Source organism: Manihot esculenta, chromosome 12 (genome assembly GCF_001659605.2).
Source record: "Manihot esculenta cultivar AM560-2 chromosome 12, M.esculenta_v8, whole genome shotgun sequence".
In the NCBI taxonomy this organism is placed as follows: Eukaryota; Viridiplantae; Streptophyta; class Magnoliopsida; order Malpighiales; family Euphorbiaceae; genus Manihot; species Manihot esculenta.
Genome location: NC_035172.2, coordinates 34,130,065 through 34,144,965, shown reverse-complemented (window position 1 = coordinate 34,144,965; position 14,901 = coordinate 34,130,065). Strand labels below are relative to the sequence as shown.

Here is a 14,901-nt window from a genome sequence, read left to right as displayed (position 1 = left end):
GCATTATCAAAATCAGGTTCGAATTTAATAACACTTTTTTTGGTCGAAAATTAGGTGGGATTTATTAAAAAAGGTTCCTGCCCAGAATAACAGTTACATGGCTATGAGGTTTTTGAGCCCACGAAAAACTCCTACGCAAGAGGCTAAAGCTCAACAGTCAAAACCATGGAGCTATAGATAAACAGAAACAGAGAACAACAGTTGATGCTGCCGGCATCAACCTCGCTGCGCTTCTGAAGCGCCTATGCAAGAGCACAATAAGAACCTTCTGTAGATTCTCTGAACTAATCTCCTTTAGTTGACTAAATAAGCTTCATTCCATCTAAGAAAAGAAAGAGCAGGTCGCCCTTGACAGAGTTTCGAGCCAGAGCCATGAAGAAGCTAAAGGAAGAGCAGGACCCACAAGAAAAACAATAGCTTCACAGTGCCTTTGAGAGGGCGACGGGTAGAGCCCTTTAGGCAAATCTAGGCCTTCGAGGATCACCAAAAGCAACTTGAAGGTTGATATATGATCCCAAGAGATGCCCATCTTAAAACCATGCGTTTCTCGTAGATAACTTCTTAGCCACAGGAAAACAAGGTGGGACAAAGGGCCTTCACCGTAAGCTCAGCCTGCAACAAAAGAAAATACTAAAAACCCATATAAACAACCTCACTTAAAAATGAGAATTGAAATTACACTCCAATTATGGAAACTAAAGAGCATCCTTACCCAAAAATGATAGGAGGATTATAAAGCGGGCAATCACACATTTTAATTTTATGGTAAACATATTTTAATAAATTTAAGAGATATTAAATTTTAATTCTTCACTTTCTGTTAAAAGAATTTTTAAAAAATTTCAAAATATCAGATTTTAATTCTCCACTTTCTATTAAAAAAAATTTTAAAAAAATTCAAAATATTTAATTCACAAATTTAAAATGTCTAATTTAGTGTGAAGATATTATATTATTTTATTTTATCTTTTTAATATATATATAATATTTTCGCATTGTTAATAAGATATTTATAATAAAAAAATATTTTTTAGTTATTTTTAAAAATTAATTTAATTCTTTTTGTTAAAAGATACATACATTTTTATTTATAATTTTTTTAATGTTTAAATGTCCAAAAATGTAATAAAAAATACGAAGTCTTATTTTATCATTGATGGTTAATATATTGATTATGAAGTTTGACCATAATTATTCTTAATTTTAAAAATTAAAATATATTATCTAAGAATTAAAATATTTAGATACAGGTGCCAAAATGTTTGACCTTTCGCGAAAGACTGAAATGTTTTTTTCTGTTTTTTTTTTTCGAAACAGCTTTATGTTCACATATCAAAATTTCAGCTAAATCCAATAAAAATATAATAAAATAATAAAATTATTTTTTAATCATTGACATTTAACGTAATGAATACTTTTATCTCTATTTTAACAATCTCATATTTAAATTCCGTTATGTAAAAATTGGCCACTTTTGTTTTTAATCAAAAAAATTGTAAGGTGAGAGGTGATTTTTTATTTAAAAAATATCTTTAATAAATTTATTAAAATTTATCCAATTTAAAATCTTTAAAAAAATTTTTGCCCCTCTTTTAATTCCATTTCTATAATATTGTTAATACCATAATTTTTCTCAAAATTTTTATTCACCCTAAAATCTTTCTTCTTGGTCGTATTATCAACAACAAAAATATATATTTTTTTTCCCTTCTCTCCACTTTTCTCTTTCCACTTGCTATATTTTCATATTTTTTTTCTTAAAAAAAAATTAAAAAGAAACTTTCATACAAAATGCCCAAAGATGACAAATCAGTATGTTAACTTCTACTCAACATAGGAATCAATTTGAATAGAACAAAGAGAAATTAAGTTGTGACTACAATCACCTCTTTACTTTTTCATCACTGCTAAATTTCTTCATTGAGATGAAACCAATTGCGTACAGAATTAAAATCATTGCAAACCAACCATTCGCTTTCATCAATTTAGTGATGTATTTGTCAACAACATTAATATCTTTTTTTTCCGATGTCACGATATAGTCATTAAATATAGAATAAAAATTATAAAATTTATAATGATGTATATCTTTTTTTTTTTGAGATGTTACAACCTTTCGATATAGTTATCACACATAAAATAAGAATTACAAGATCCATAGTGATAATGAACAAGATATATATATTTTTTTGTTTTCAATATTTTATTTATGAACAAAATTAGAAAGAAAGGAACAATGAGAGAAATCTTACAAAAAAAATTTTACATAAATTTTTTTTTAAAGATGAAATAAGAAAAAAATTAAAATTTTGTGATTTTAATCAGAGATTAATTTATTAATTGGCATGTTTCAAATGACTATTTTAAATAATTGACATGTCTCAAATGCTATTTTAGATAAAAGGATTTAAATGAGAGATTTAAGTAAATTACGTTAAATTTTAAGGATTAAAATAAAAATAAAATCGTTGAAAAATCAAATGAGAATTCCAGTGGGCCACTGGCACTGGTCACTGTGTTCGGGAACGGGACCCGCACCCACTGACCAGAAGTATCCCGCTACTTGCGTCAAAGGAGACTCGACCTTTGACAAAAATCCGCTACCGTCACCTGTCTGTAAAATTCTACTTGAGCTGCTCCCCTCCGTCTCACCGCTGTTCTGAAACTGTTGCAAAATTTCTCTAATCGCTTTCTCACAGAGACAGATACAGTGAGGAGGAGGAGGAATTCATGGCAGAGGCTAGAAGCTCCCCCATTGGTAACCAGCTAGGTAAACTCATTCGTATTGGAGTAGAATTTCTGGTCGTTTTGATCCTTTTCTCTTTTTCCATTTTCGTCTGAGAATCTGATCAGCCATTGGATTCTTTTACTCTTACGTATGTGCAAGTTTTAATTGATGTGAAGTTACTGGAATGCAGATATTCTACAAATTCTTGTTGAAGCACGACATAGATGGCTACGACCTGCGGAAATTTGTGAAATTCTTCGCAATTATAAGCAATTCCGTGTTGCTCCTGAACCTCAACATAGGCCACCGAGTAAGTGTTTTTGCTTTTGACTTCTGGAGTTGTTTTGCTCTACAAGCTTTGCATCATCATCCAATATATATTTTTCAGGTGGTTCACTTTTGCTTTTTGACCGCAAGGCGCTGAGATACTTCAGAAAAGATGGGCATAACTGGAGGAAGAAAAAAGATGGGAAGACAGTTAAAGAAGCTCATGAGAAGCTCAAGGTAAGCATAAGCAATGATAATTGGGTGTTCTATTTTGATGGACTAAACTCAAGATAAGCTTCGCTATAGAATTTCAATTTTTGAGTCATGTAGGTTTTAGCTGTTTTATTTCACTATGGTATAGCATATGGTTGAAGATATATTCACTTCTCCCAATCATACATGCGTTACTGAAATATTTACTTCCTTTCAGTCTGGAAGTGTTGATGTTTTGCATTGTTATTATGCCCATGGAGAAGGAAATGAAAATTTTCAAAGACGGAGTTACTGGATGCTTGAAGAGTAAGTTTTGTCAATCTTTACATGCCTGGTGCTTCCTGATGCCTTTTTTCCCCACGCTCTCCTACAATAATAGTGCTATCGTCCTTTTATTTAAATAACAACTTTTTATCCCTAGAAAGTGAAAATGGGATGGATTAAAATGTTGTTTCAACTGAAAGTTTGGAGAAGTGTTATTTTACTTAAAATGTAAGGGACTAAAATAAAATAGAATAACTGAAGTGAATATTAGAGCATGATACAAGAATAAATTTTGCTCAAGTAGAGCCAATTGGCCATATAACTTACCCTGGCTAGTTTAGAATTAAGACTTGGTTGTTGTTGTTGTTTTATTTTTTTATTTAATTTCCTGTCCTAAGAGATATATTTTTTAAAAAATTGCATTTAGCATGTATCTTCTTCCCTGTTTTTGGAGGAGGATAGAAAGTATAGGTGTTATGAACTTTTTGAAAAATCTTGGAGCTTCGACATATCAACATAAAAAGTTTTCCTGTTTATTTACTTTCTACCTGAAGTTGGAATATTACTTCCTTTTATGCGTACTACAACTCTTGCTCTCAGCCCATTCTTACACAACTATTTCTCTTTTGCTTAAAATATTGGTATTACTTGGAGTCCGAGAATTGTTGAATAGAAACATTATAAGTTGCAACAATCAATTATATCCTGTTTTCAGCTGACATTATTTGGTTTAGACTTTAGAATGCCACTGAACTTGCATGAAAAAATTGGTAGTTTCTTTGCCCCCACAGTCAGCTTGTTGCCTTCTGCTTCTTATATAGTTGCCTTTGGTGCAGGGAACTTTCTCATATAGTACTTGTCCACTATCGAGATGTAAAGGTTATACTTTAATTCCATTCTTTAGTTATTTAATTTTTCCAATTAACTATCTGGTCTGCATTAAAAAAAGTTCCCTTTCTTTAGCAAATGAATGATCTATTATAAGGCTCCAAAAGGGTGCCACTTGTACACATTAGGGGCATAATCAATTAAACAATCGACAAAAGATAACTGTCAACAATATTTTCAAGAGTAATATGATTAAATAAAAGTTTCCCTCCATCCAAATAGGCAGATGGTAGACCTGTCCTTTTATCCTTTTTATGAAAATATGCAATTATCTTAAAATACTCAGTTTTCTGATTAACCTGTTCACTAATAATTTTGTAATAGGAAAGAATACTGAGAACAATCAATTATCTTGTTTTTTGGTACAAACTCCAATGGAATAATGGTTGAAAATGATCCAACTTTGTGACACATAAATATGAGTAGATTTACCACAGTTATTATTGGCTTAGAGAAGGACTGGAAAGAAAATAGCTTAATGTGACACACCTTGACCAAGGGATAGGCAATGTTTCTGCCGCAGCGATATTTAAACCAGTGTGTCCATTGTCATTTATTAACAATAAAACTATTTCTAGGTCATTGAAAAGAGTCCAACTGTTTCAACATGAAGCTATGTAGAGTAAATCCTTAATAATTATTGAAAGCTTGAATTAGGTCTTTGACATGATGAGAGAAGGCCTTGGAACTGTGAACAGTAAATATGAACCTCTGCAGACTTATTTCTGGACTTCATTTTGTTTCCGTGAATGCTGCTTTTATGTTCTCATGTTCTTTTCTTTTTGTTATTTTAATAGGTTGAACCCATCCTTTGACACTGCTTTTCTTTCTAGGGTGTTGCTTAACATGGTTGTCTTTGTGACTATGGATTATATCTTGGTTCTAGACAACAAAGACACTTTCCCACAATGATGCCCTTTTCATTTTTCTAAGGGCTAATGATCACTCAAATCATAGACCTTGTGACCATTTGTCTTAATGTAATCAGTTTATAATATATGCTTTAGATTAGTTATCAATCATATCCCAAGGGGTGAGAACTATGGCTAAAGTGTACCTATATTATACCATCACTAATGTTACTTGCTACACGCTGCTATTATGAAACATGTGTGTGCACTCACTATTTGTAAATTGTAATCTTAATGGGTCCTACACGTGGATTTGAAAGCATTGTGTGGGTCTCACTCATTAGTTATAATCACAGTCAGTCAATCCTTCCACATCTGTATGCAAATTGAACTCAAGGCCAGCATAGGGGTTACTCCTTGAATACAATTGTTAGAAATTTTATAATACATTGCTCCAAATTGATAAAACTAAAACAATTAAATGAAATAAAAGGATGGTTGCAAAGTTTAAGATATAAGATTATTAAAACCCATTTTCTTGAAACTCTGTTATGGTAATCATTTATTTAGGATAAATATCTTCACAAGTGGAGTTTGACCTGCTTTGGATTTAATATTTCATCAGGGAAACAGGGCAAATTTTAATAATGTTAAGGAGCATGAAGATACTATTCCATGTACCCAAGAGATTGAAGACACTGTACCCCATTCTGAGATGGATACTTCTGTTTCTTCCCATTTTCATCATGATAATTATCAGGTGCCTGCTCAAACTGCAGATACAATAAGCATGAATAGTGCGCAGGCGTCAGAATATGAGGATGCTGAATCAGGTGCATTTACAATTTACCTGCATTTTCTGTGTGTCAGTTCCAATATCAGAAATTGCTAGTGTAATTTGTTTGGAGAACATATAACGCTGAGTATGATGAGATGGCTTTTCAAATTGATATTTGTTGCAGTATATAATCACCAAGCAAGTTCTGGATTGCACCTTTTTCTTGAGGAACAGCAACCTGCAAGAGAGAAGATAGATGCTAGCCTGCGTGACCATCATGATCCTGTGTCATTGTCAAGTAAAGTGGCTCTTTTGCACCATGTTATCTGGTTTTCAGGCTTTATGGTGCAAGTGTGCTATGAAATATAACAACTTGCATTGTAAAATTTAAACTGTTACTAGGTGGTTATGAAGGGAAGTTGTCAGCAGTTCCTGGGAGGGACTTTTTCTCACTAGCCCATGCTGATAAAGCTGAAGACACTGAGGGTGCTAGCTCAACATTTCAGCTGCAGAAACATTTCGACCTACCCTGTTGGAAGGACATATTAGAAAATTTTACTCCTGGAATTGAATCTGCATCCTTCCGGCCCCAATTTTCATCACAAGGCGATACTGCTGGAATCATTCCTAAACAAGAAGATGCAATACCGAAACAGCTTCTTTCCAACAGTTTACCGCTCCAGAAAGAGTGGCAGGTATAGAGACGTTTGTCTGTTTGCTGTGCACTAAAAATTATCGCCATCATATTTTTATTTCAGATAAAAGTGCTGGTTCTGAAACTAAAACTCTACAAAGCAACAGTTTTCAACAATGGCTGAAATTTGGTCACATTTTTGCTCCAATAAATTTTTGAATGAAATTGCAAGTTTTATTCTAGGAGGCCTAGTAGAATGTCTTTCAGTGATATTTTTCATATTATTCTGGACATGTCAAATTACTTAATGTGTTAATTATTAATATTTAGAGTATATGAATGGAAATACCCATTTCCATGTCCTTGAATTTTTCAATTTATCTACTGAGCCCTTGTTTTTCAATTTTCTTATAGAGGCCATGAGATTTCTAATTGAAGGACATTAAGGACTTATTTAATGGTATAGCTTTTTTGTCTAAAGAAAAATTTGTTAATGTTGATTTTAAAAAAGAAAATTTAAAAATTGATTTGCTTTTTCACTGTGAAACTTATTCAGATTGGATAAAAAGGAAAAAAAAAAACTTTTCCAAGCTCTGGACTTTTGTGTTTTGTCCATTAAGTAGGGCATTTTCTTTTACAACCATTTTTTTAGAACTTCCATTAACAAATTTCTCTTTTAATTATTTTTTCCATTAAATAATTCCTCAATGTCCTTCACTGAAGTAACTCACGATTGAAGAATAGGGAATTAATAACTTAAAAGGACTCAGAAAATATTTTTTCCCCCTTGTAATTATAAGAGTGCTAGTTCTTGCTGCATCTATTTTTTTGAATTGCTGAATTATCCATTATATTTATCTCAAGCAGTGCATACTCCCTAACAGAATTCATCTTTTTATATTGAGTCTTTAATTTACCTTGTACACAGAATTTGGAAGACGCTTCTTCACGCCTCTCAAAGTGGGCCATGGATCAGAAGTTGCATCCAAATTCAACAGCTGATCTCACTACTAGTTTTCATGAACAAGAACTTCTCAGTGGTGATTTAACTAATACACTTGAGCTTTTTGGAACACAGAAAAGTGGTCATTCTGTGCAAAATGATGTTCAGTTACAATATTCCAATACAGACCAAAGTATAACCCCAGAAGGAAAATCCATATACTCTTCTACTGTGAAGCAGCTATCTGAAGAAGGTCTAAAGAAGCTTGATAGTTTCAGCCGATGGATGAGTAAGGAACTTGGTGATGTAAATGAGTCCCATATGCAGTCCAGTTCTGGGCCCTACTGGGATGCAGTTGAAAATGAAAATGGGATTGACGATCCCAAAATCTCATCTCGAGTACACTTGGATACATATTTGCTAGGTCCTTCCCTCTCACAGGACCAACTCTTTAGCATCATTGATTTTTCACCCACCTGGGTATATGTAGGCTCCAAGATTAAGGTACTCTTGATTTGTTTCCACCCTTTTCCAGTGGGCAGGATGAATGAGGGACAAGACTAACCTGTAATCTCTTGCTGATAATAATATATAATTCTGTGTTTATCATTTTATAATTTCCTTTATCATCCATTCTGCAATTTATGCAGGTTCTTATCACGGGAAGATTCTTGAAGACTCCAGAAGAAGTAGAAAATTGTAAATGGTCATGTATGTTTGGGGAAGTTGAAGTTCAAGCAGAGGTTATAGCTGATGGTGTTCTCCGTTGTCAGACTCCTTTAAATAAGGCTGGCATGGTTCCTTTTTATGTTACATGTTCAGATAGAGTGGCATGTAGTGAAGTGCGTGAATTTGAATACCGACTCAGTCAAGATGTGAATATTATTGATAGTTACAGCAGCAGCTCTAGTGTAATGCGGTTTGGAAAATTATTGTCTCTTAACTCTCTTTCTCTTCCAAAATGCAACACCAGCAATATAGTTGAAAATACTCAATTAAGCAATAAAATTAGTTCACTTCTGAAAGTGCACAATGAGGAAGAATGGAATAAAATGTTAAAGCTTACTTCGGAAGCTGGAGTTTCCTTGGAGAAAGTAAAGGAGGAACTTCTTCAAAAGCTACTCAAAGACAGGTTACATGTTTGGCTTTTGCAAAAAGCAGCTGAAGGTGGAAAGGGCCCTAGTGTATTAGATGAAGGCGGTCAGGGAGTACTACATTTGGCCGCTGCTCTGGGCTATGACTGGGCCCTTGAACCCACAATAGTTGCAGGTGTAAGTGTCAATTTCCGGGACATAAATGGATGGACTGCACTTCACTGGGCAGCATCTTGTGGCAGGTAAGTTATGATTCTTTTCCTTGTGTTGGATCACTGCATAACACACTTCATATTGCAGGTTGGGTTTCAGCTTTGAGTATGATATTGTATTAGCATAAGAATACTTGATGAAAGGAAAGAGGATGCTGCAAACCAAACCAGTAGATATTGAAAAGCAGCTGCTTGGAAAAATGTTTAGCTTGGTAATAAACATCACAGGGGAGAAAAGGATTTTTTTTTTTTTTTTTTTTTTTTTCCATGTCGTTAGGATATTGAATTAAAAACATGTTGAAAAGGCATGCTATATGCTAGTAGAAGTTTATAATCTGGTTTATAGAAATAGAGTGTTAAAGAGGATTGGAAACGAATTCTGTGAGTTCTACATCTTTGTGACTCCATAGTTGAACTTTACTTTTGGGGATCAAACTTCTTTAGCAAAGTGGCAGACCTTGGAATTTTCTTGTTGATTATACCTTTTAAAAATGCTCATTCAAATTGTACATTTCTTGTTCTTTTGTTTTGCTTGAATATCAGAGAGCGCACAGTTGCGTCCCTTGTCTTTCTTGGTGCAGCTCCTGGAGCATTAACAGATCCAACTCCTAAATATCCTACAGCCAGAACACCTGCTGACCTAGCTTCTGCTAATGGACACAAAGGAATTGCTGGTTATCTGGCAGAATCTGCTTTGAGCGCCCACCTTTTTTCTCTTAATCTGGATAAGCAGGATGGTGATGTGGCAGGAGTTCCTGAGGCAAAAGCAGGGCAGATAGTTCCAGAGCATAGCACATCTGTAAATAGTGATGGAGACTTACCATATGGACTTTCCTTAAAGGACTCATTAGCTGCTGTCTATAATGCTACTCAAGCTGCTGCTCGTATCCACCAAGTCTTCAGGGTACAATCCTTCCAAAAGAAGCAGTTAAAAGAGTTTGGTGATGATAAATATGGAATGCCACATGAGCATGCTCTTTCATTTATTGCGTCTAAGGCACTCAAGTCTGGACAACATGATGAGCCCGTGCATGCTGCTGCAACAAGGATTCAAAACAAGTTCCGCAGTTGGAAGGGTAGAAAGGAATTTTTAATAATCCGGCAGCGAATTGTTAAAATTCAGGTGCATTGCTTTCATTAATATCCATATAATCACATAATCTTAGTGCTACTATTTTCTCTACATTTATATGCTCTCCAAAAAGTTTTTCCTAAATCAAGGCCAATGTTTGAATTCTAATCCTTGCCTTCTTTGGTGAAAGGCTCATGTAAGAGGCCACCAGGTTAGGAAAAACTATAGAAAGATAGTATGGTCTGTGGGGATTGTGGAGAAAGTTATCTTGCGTTGGAGACGAAAAGGAAGTGGTTTGCGTGGATTCAAATCAGAAGCACTTATTGGGGGTCCCAGTATGCAGGATAGATCACCAAAGGAGGATGACTATGATTTCTTTAAAGAAGGCAGAAAACAAACAGAAGCAAGATCACAGATTGCTCTTGCGAGGGTGAAATCCATGCACCAGTATCCTGAGGCAAGAGATCAATATCGCCGGCTGCTAAATGTGGTTACTGAGATTCAGGAAACTAAGGTAATAGACATATTACTTTATTCCTATACTCTGCTGGTTATTTTTGTTAATCAGATGTGCTTGATAAATTACTTTTTGGTAAAGATTCATTTATGGGGTGTCTCTCACTTACTAAATGGGCTGGTAAGACACTTATGGGAATCGCTTAGCAATCGGGGTTGGATTCTGCTCCCACTTTCCCCAAATATCTACTGATAGTTTGTTGAGGTGAAACCGAAATATATTTATTTGGTACGAATAAAATATGGCACATGATAAAATAAATATAATAAAATAAAATAAATCAGAGACAAGACAAAATTTACGTGATTCATCAAGAAAATTATTGTGGGTGTTGGTAGGGGGGCCTTGTAAGGCTCGATTCGAACAGCTAGTTTCTCATTGCAACCAGAGTATACAAGAAAGGTGGCAGCTTTAGCATCACACTCAATGACCAGTTCGATTTAGTTGAAAAATTTTAGATTTTTTTTGAAAATAATATAGATTAAAATTTAGTTAATTTTATTATAATAATTTTTATAATGTATGATTAATTTGTATTTAATAATTTATGAATTGTTTATTTTTATTTTTAATACATGGATCCAACGAATTTCATCATTTTAAAAGTTATTTTTCAGTTTTATCTCTTAATCGGTTTTGCAGCTAGTGGGTGATCAAATTAACAATTCTGAAGCAACAGCCGAGTTCGACGACTTGATTGATGTTGAAGCATTATTTGATGATGACACTTTCATGCCTGCAGCTTCCTGAGCCAATCTATGGTTCATTACGTTCTCTTCGGCTATCCTAAGATTTATCTGTAAATCCCCTTATTGATATAATATTAGCTAAAGCAGTTTAGGAATTGTTTCAAATGATAGCAATTGAAGCCATATTGACTTGTTTCTTAACTGTTTGCAGCGTCGTGTATTATCATACCATACTTCGCTTTGCACCTTGTACCAATGTCCAAATTAATAATTTAGGCATTATTATGTTAATTTGCATCTTCTCTTTTCTTTTTTTTTTTTCTTGTTTTTTTTATTTTTTTATTTTTTATATAGAAAAAGAATGAGTGAAGCGGGAGATTCGAAACTCGAAATCATATTCAAGTCGAATGATGCAATTAAGGAAAATACTCCAGCCTATGTGAAATTAAGACATAGCAATGGTGAGATTTACAATAATAGTAATAATACAAAAAATAATGATGAAAAGTGAGGTTCATACTTTTTAAGATATTATTTGAAAAATTATTTGAATGATATTGATTTTCAATTATAGTGTGAACTAAATAAAACTCATCATAATTCATGGCAATGGTAAATTCATTTTATAACTATGGTCTTATTGTAAAAATTTTCATATTATAGGCTAGATCTAGGAAAGACTGCGCAGCAATCAATTACCAATACTCTTAGCTCGAGGGTACTTATTGGTTCGTTGTTGATGAAGACGGGCCTTGACGCTCCGGCCATGATTGAGTCTGCGTTGGAAAGTCGGCCTTAGTTCTACTAGGGTTCAATGTATGACCTGCTCTATGTATAAGCCTTAGATTTATTTTGACGAACCGGACGCGAACATGCACATGAGGGGCTTGGTCTTGAATATTCATTAGCTCATGAGACAATAAACCTTGTGATACTCGGAATCATGTCCAAATGATGCTAGATAGAATTAAATGGCCATTTGACGGTAGAAAATAACGTAGTACATCTATACGTATGGCCAGCGTGATTATGATAAGAGGGTACGAGCGCAGGACGACGGTCACATGTCACTAGAAGACAAAAGAGAAAAGAAATAAAAGGAAACGAGGGAGAGAGACAAACCAAGCTTACAAAAATATACTTTAAGCCTAACCCTTACTGGATTTTTATCATCAATTGGCGCCTATATGTGGAAACGAAGGAGATCTTATCGTCATCGTAGTTCTCATCCTCATTTCACCCACTGAGATCCACATGGGCAACCATGATAAAAACCATACCGGAAACACCCCAAATGACCTAAACTCAACTTAGGAAGGTCCACAGTTCTCATTTTCTAGCTCAACCGCTCTAGTAAATCAGCCACCCATGTTATTTAACCCCTCACCAAGCTCAGTCGGGATCATGCCCCGAACTACCCTATCTGACCAAGAACTGCAAAATATGGTTCTCCAGTTACAAAATACTACCCACTAATTAGGCCAAATGTTACAGTAGAGAGGGCTCAGTGCCCCGTTGAGCATACCACCTGTAGCCGAGGAGCTCAACACCAATGAACCCCAACCCACATTGAACTATCAAATCCCTCAACATAGCAGTAGAAGGATAGACGATGGAGTCGGAGAAGCCAATCGGAGGAATGAGCTGATAGCCCGAGTTAGAGGCAGGATAGTGAGGGAGCTTATTGAGAATGATGGGGTTGAGAGCTCCTCTTTTGATATGGCAGAAAGGTTGGGGAGTGAAGAACTAGAAAGAAACTACCGCCTAGAGAAGAGGCTCAGAAGGGAGGAGGCAGATGTAGACCAAAAGTTAGAAAGATTGAAAGAGCAACTACTGATAGAATTGAGAGCACGAGACAACAACAATCCCTTATTACCAACCTCATCGCCGTTTGTGAAACGGGCTCAACAAGAAACCATATTAAAGAAGTTCATGATACCAACTATGGCAACCTATGACGAGACAGAAAACCCCCGAAAGCATGTCTTAAACTATAAAATATTCATGGAGTTGCAGACTCATTTGAACGCCTTGATGTGTAAAGTCTTCCCCACCACGTTAACGAGACTAGCCCCGACATGGTTTAACAGCTTGGAGCTAGGGAGCATCAAGAACTTCATAGACCTGAACAATGTATTCATCAGTAGATTCATTGCTGGAGTTCCTGCAGAAAGAAAAATGAGCTACTTAGAAACTATGCAACAGAGGAGGAATGAATCCATGAGAGAATATGTGGATAGATTCAGCTCTGAGACTTTGCAGATACCTGAGCTGGACGAGGGAAAGGCAGTAGAAGTCATACAGAAAGGCACAACCTCCCTGGAGTTCTTTGGGTCGCTGTGCAGAAAGCCCCCTACTACCTTGTCAAAGCTAATGAAAAGGGAAAGGAAGTACATAAGGTAGGATGACGCCTTGATGACTAGCTGATTTGCTAAAGATGACAGAGAAAGAGGAAGGTTGGGGAGGACAAGAGACCAGACAGGTCAGACAGGAGATAGGACCGAGGACCAGAGGCATTGAACAAACACCGTTAGGAAAGAAAAGAACAGAGACCTTATCAACCCTGGCTTCCTGCTGAAATCACTCCCTTGAATATGTCTAGAGCTGAAGTGCTTATAGCAGTCTAGGACAAAGATTTTGTGCAATAGCCCAAGCCTATAAAAGCAGAAGCAAGCAAGAGGGACCCGGATAAATATTGCCACAAAACACAAGACCATGACACAAACAATTGCTATCAGTTAATAAATGAGATAGAAAGGATAATTAAGAGAGGCCCAGATAGATATTGCCAATACCACAGAACACACGACCATGACACAAACAATTGCTATCAGTTAATAAACGAGATAGAAAGGCTAATTAAGAGAGGCCATCTTTGAAATTTTGTGAAGAAGCTAGAAGGCCAGAGATAACAACAAGGTACGGCGGGAGAAAGGCCCAGGAGACGGATCGGGCTACCAATAAATGACGACTCCAATGGAACAATCAACATGATTGTAGGAGAGATTGGTGTAATACCCGGCTAGACTCCGGTATCAGAATTCCTACCGTCCGGTGGAATCTCGGATGTCGAAAACCTCTAGAAGGGTAAAATCATATTTTTATAAAATATTTTCATGTATTTTATGGTTTTTATGAAGAAAGAAATTGAGTAAAAGTTTTATAGAAAAGAAAGAAAGAGAATAAAGGAAGGGCCCAGGTTCGGCCGCCGAACATGGGATGCATGCGGAGGCACGTTAGGCCCTCGAAAGTGGCCTGATCAGCCACCTATAAAGGGGTCCCCTGTCCGAAATGGGCGAGTTTTCTCTCCCCATTTCCGGCCAAGGTGAGTCTCTGACCTCCCTTGTCGATCTTGTGTTCTTCCTTCAAGTCTCTCATGTTTTTATGAGTTATTTAACTTGGTTTTGTAGATTTTTGGAGCTAAGATTAAGATTTGAAGTTTGGAGACCCCGGAGCTCTCTTCCTCCATTTCTCTGAGTTCAAGTTGCCTCCCCTCTCGATCTTCAAGAGGTAATGGTAGATCTTTAGCTTATCCCATGTTTTAAACAAGTTTTATGAGGAGTTATGGGGTAGAAATGCATGTTTAGATTAGTTGATGTTTAGAGTAGGTGTAAAATGTTAGGGTTTATGTTAGTTTAATGAGAAATGTGATGATATGTTGTTGTTTGTTGGGATTTAGGCTAGTTTTATGCCCCTATATGCTTGAATAAGTGTTTATGCATGTTTTGGAATAGTTGAATGCATGTTGTGA

The 14,901-nt window shown here is 35.6% G+C and overlaps 2 protein-coding genes across 4 annotated transcripts; both read left to right on the top strand.

Moving 5' to 3' along the window:
- The first annotated feature begins 2,570 nt into the window (after positions 1-2,570).
- LOC110628160 (calmodulin-binding transcription activator 3) lies at positions 2,571-11,441 on the top strand. Of its 3 annotated transcripts, none has more exons than XM_021774679.2 (13): positions 2,571-2,770; positions 2,919-3,038; positions 3,117-3,232; positions 3,426-3,514; positions 4,309-4,351; positions 5,837-6,044; positions 6,174-6,287; positions 6,392-6,684; positions 7,552-8,070; positions 8,217-8,902; positions 9,416-9,995; positions 10,135-10,458; positions 11,104-11,441. In XM_021774679.2, exons 1-13 carry the CDS (start codon positions 2,731-2,733, stop codon positions 11,209-11,211), a joined length of 3,240 nt encoding a protein of 1,079 aa, XP_021630371.1. In that variant the 5' UTR covers positions 2,571-2,730; the 3' UTR covers positions 11,212-11,441. The 3 variants fall into 3 exon arrangements, with proteins under 3 accessions (XP_021630371.1, XP_021630373.1, XP_043804759.1); XM_021774681.2 differs by having other exon boundaries at positions 11,079-11,441; XM_043948824.1 differs by lacking the exons at positions 2,571-2,770; positions 2,919-3,038; positions 3,117-3,232; positions 4,309-4,351 and having other exon boundaries at positions 3,437-3,514.
- A 1,428-nt stretch (positions 11,442-12,869) lies between these two features.
- Positions 12,870-13,553, top strand: LOC122721309. The gene has a single exon (XM_043948505.1). It carries the CDS (start codon positions 12,870-12,872, stop codon positions 13,551-13,553), a length of 684 nt encoding a protein of 227 aa, XP_043804440.1.
- Positions 13,554-14,901: the final 1,348 nt, after the last annotated feature.

What these genes read in the sequence shown, in the direction of transcription:
- LOC110628160 (XM_021774679.2), top strand. Translation starts at nt 2,731, where the DNA reads ATGGCAGAGGCTAGAAGCTCCCCCATTGGTAACCAGCTAG. An exon ending in AAGCTCATGAGAAGCTCAAG is followed by an intron (nt 3,233 to 3,425) that starts GTAAGCATAAGC and finishes ACTTCCTTTCAG; the next exon opens with TCTGGAAGTGTTGATGTTTT. An exon ending in CGCTCCAGAAAGAGTGGCAG is followed by an intron (nt 6,685 to 7,551) that starts GTATAGAGACGT and finishes CCTTGTACACAG; the next exon opens with AATTTGGAAGACGCTTCTTC.
- LOC122721309 (XM_043948505.1), top strand. Translation starts at nt 12,870, where the DNA reads ATGGCAGAAAGGTTGGGGAGTGAAGAACTAGAAAGAAACTACCGCCTA.